At 39.4% G+C, this 2,366-nt stretch overlaps 2 protein-coding genes across 7 annotated transcripts in view; one reads left to right on the forward strand and one right to left on the reverse strand.

Annotated features, from left to right (window-relative positions):
• Nucleotides 1–2,366, forward strand: part of LOC113216791 (venom carboxylesterase-6-like) — a 223,571-nt gene that overhangs the window by 126,324 nt on the left and 94,881 nt on the right. The window lies entirely within an intron of this gene.
• Nucleotides 17–2,366, reverse strand: part of LOC113210638 (uncharacterized) — a 14,814-nt gene continuing 12,464 nt past the window's right edge. Inside the window, exon 7 of the mRNA XM_052263583.1 lies at nucleotides 17–2,004. Within this exon, the coding sequence (XP_052119543.1) occupies nucleotides 1,861–2,004 (144 nt within the window). The 3' untranslated portion in view covers nucleotides 17–1,860. The remainder of the gene's footprint in view (nucleotides 2,005–2,366) is intronic.

Here is a 2,366-nt window from a genome sequence, read left to right on the forward strand (position 1 = left end):
TATTGATTTTTTTTCATAATTCGCGTCGCTCGCTCACTCGCAATTTTGATAACTGATAAATTTCGTCTATTTGTTATTTTTGGATTTTTTCTTGTCTTTTACACAGTGTATGTTACAGTCTGTCTATAAAAAGGTGTTTGGAACAAGATGTCTGTAACACGGTGTCTGTAACTGGGTGTCTGTAACACTTTGTTGTAACAATTTGTCTGTAACAGTGTTGTTACGGTTGTTACGGGGAACGCCCGGCAGGTAGGCCACCCACGATAACTCTCGCGCCTGGAGGTAGGCAGCCTCTCCTGCACGAGTAGCTGTCTGCCGCGGGGGGCGAGAGATGGCGCTGACACCTGCTTGTCTGGAGTTTTCTCCTCCCTACCTCTCCCCCCTCACCTGACCAGAGATCAGCTGGGCAGGCGAGGGAGCGGAGGAGGTCTCTATGCTGACCGAGCGCCATCCGAGTAATTAGCTGTTGTGACTCTGCTCCAATTTTACCGTTTTATCGGTTCACTCGTGAATGGTCCGAAGTGACCTGTGTAGTTCATTTTCTTGCTTTTAAGGCCTCATTGGTGAGTCTTTGCAACAGCAATCGTTCTATGGTACAGTTCCTCCTGGTATCCTGTGTGGGCTCATGTGTCTCTCATTATTGCATTTAGGTTGCCTTGTGTCATTGACACTTTTAGTACTGCCTGATAAGTACACTATGGACGGCTAAGTCGCCTTTGGTGCCCTGGCCCAGTCATCATGATGGTCAGCAACATTGGTCTCCTCAGGGAGACCATCTTGTTACTAACTATGTAACCACCTCCAGTGCCCAGCCTCCATGCCGGTGTAATTCAATGAATTTACCTAAATCCCTGCTACTTGAACCATCAATCAAAATGTTATGTACTTGTATATAATTTGTCTGTTTGTCCCTAGGAAGAATAGTTTCTGATTTAATTAACCAGATTCTCCTCATGTTAAATTGGCGTTTCTTCCCTTGTTTGGAGACAGGTCGCTGGAAAGGCAAGTGGTTCGTAGATTGCGTGCCACTCTTCCAGTAACTTGTCCCCAGTAAGGTCGTTTATTCTAGTTGCCTTGTAGGCTGCCATCATAGAGTCTATTCTGGTTAACGTAACTTAGTGTACTCAATGCGAGTTTTATGTCTCCTTAGGGTCCAACAGCAACAGCAACTGTAAATTTCAGTATAATAGTATTACTCTATTCATTTATCATTTGACTCCGTACTGACTCTGTTTCTGAGTTAATTACTTGTATGTAATTATTTATAGATTTGTTGTATCCACACTGGCTTTACTGCTTCTATTACTTCCAATAAATATTAGTGATTAATCAAAATTCTGTGAGTTCTGAGCAGGGTCCTGTAGTGACCCTTGGCGCCCATAAACATTGGAACAACATAAAGCTACTGAACCACACCATTGAGCAATCCAGTCGGGAGGGAGACTTTTTTTACTACTGTCAAGCAAACGCTACAGTGTGTCTGTTACAGTTTTCTGTAACAGTGTGTCTGTAACAGGGTTTCTGTAACAGTGATTCTGTAACATAGTGTCTTTAACAGTGTGTCTGTAACAGTGTGTCTCTGATATGTTTTCTGTAACAGTTGTCTGTAACAGCGTGTCTGTAACATTATGTTTGTAAGAAGCTGTCTGTAAGAGGTTGTCTGTAAGAGGCTGTCTGTAACAGAGTGTCTGTTACAGGCTATCTACACATGTTGTGTCTTACAATATGTTTCTAACCAGCTTTTCTTAACAGAATGTGTTGAAGATGATGATGGTAGCATCTTTTTTTTCTTTTTAAATATGATCACATTTCAGAAGAATATGGGGGTAAATTATTTACACAAAGTAATGTATCATCAATTTATTTCTCTTTTTTTCTTTTGCATCCTTTTTTTTTTTTTTTCATTTCCCTATCTTTTTTTCTCATGAATTCTTTTTTTTCTTTGGTCAACTTCAATCTCCAAAGTCTTATTCTTTCTCTATTGTATTTTCTCTTCATCAATAACTGTAACAATTTCACAAAAACTTATCAATTAAGTTAGTACTAGTGTAATTTTTAATTTGACATTTTCCTTAACATTGACAAAAATTTTCTTCTTATTTTATACCGTGCAGATTTTTTTGCCGAATTTAATCTTTCTAAAGATATTGCACCCAGTAAACACAGATCTTTGAAATCTGATACTCTAGATAGAGCAACAAACAGTAACCCTAAAGCAAATTCCGAGTTTCCAGCATCAAGAATTACTGATAGTAAACTTAGTCCTTGTGGTTTATGAATTGTACATGCCCAACAGAGACTTATTGGCAGTTGTGTTCTTGAACATAGGATTCCGTTTTTATACCATGTAGCTTGAATTGGGACCA

Source organism: Frankliniella occidentalis, unplaced genomic scaffold, assembly GCF_000697945.3.
Source record: "Frankliniella occidentalis isolate FOCC.00 unplaced genomic scaffold, Focc_3.1 Scaffold12, whole genome shotgun sequence".
NCBI classification, from domain to species: domain Eukaryota; kingdom Metazoa; phylum Arthropoda; class Insecta; order Thysanoptera; family Thripidae; genus Frankliniella; species Frankliniella occidentalis.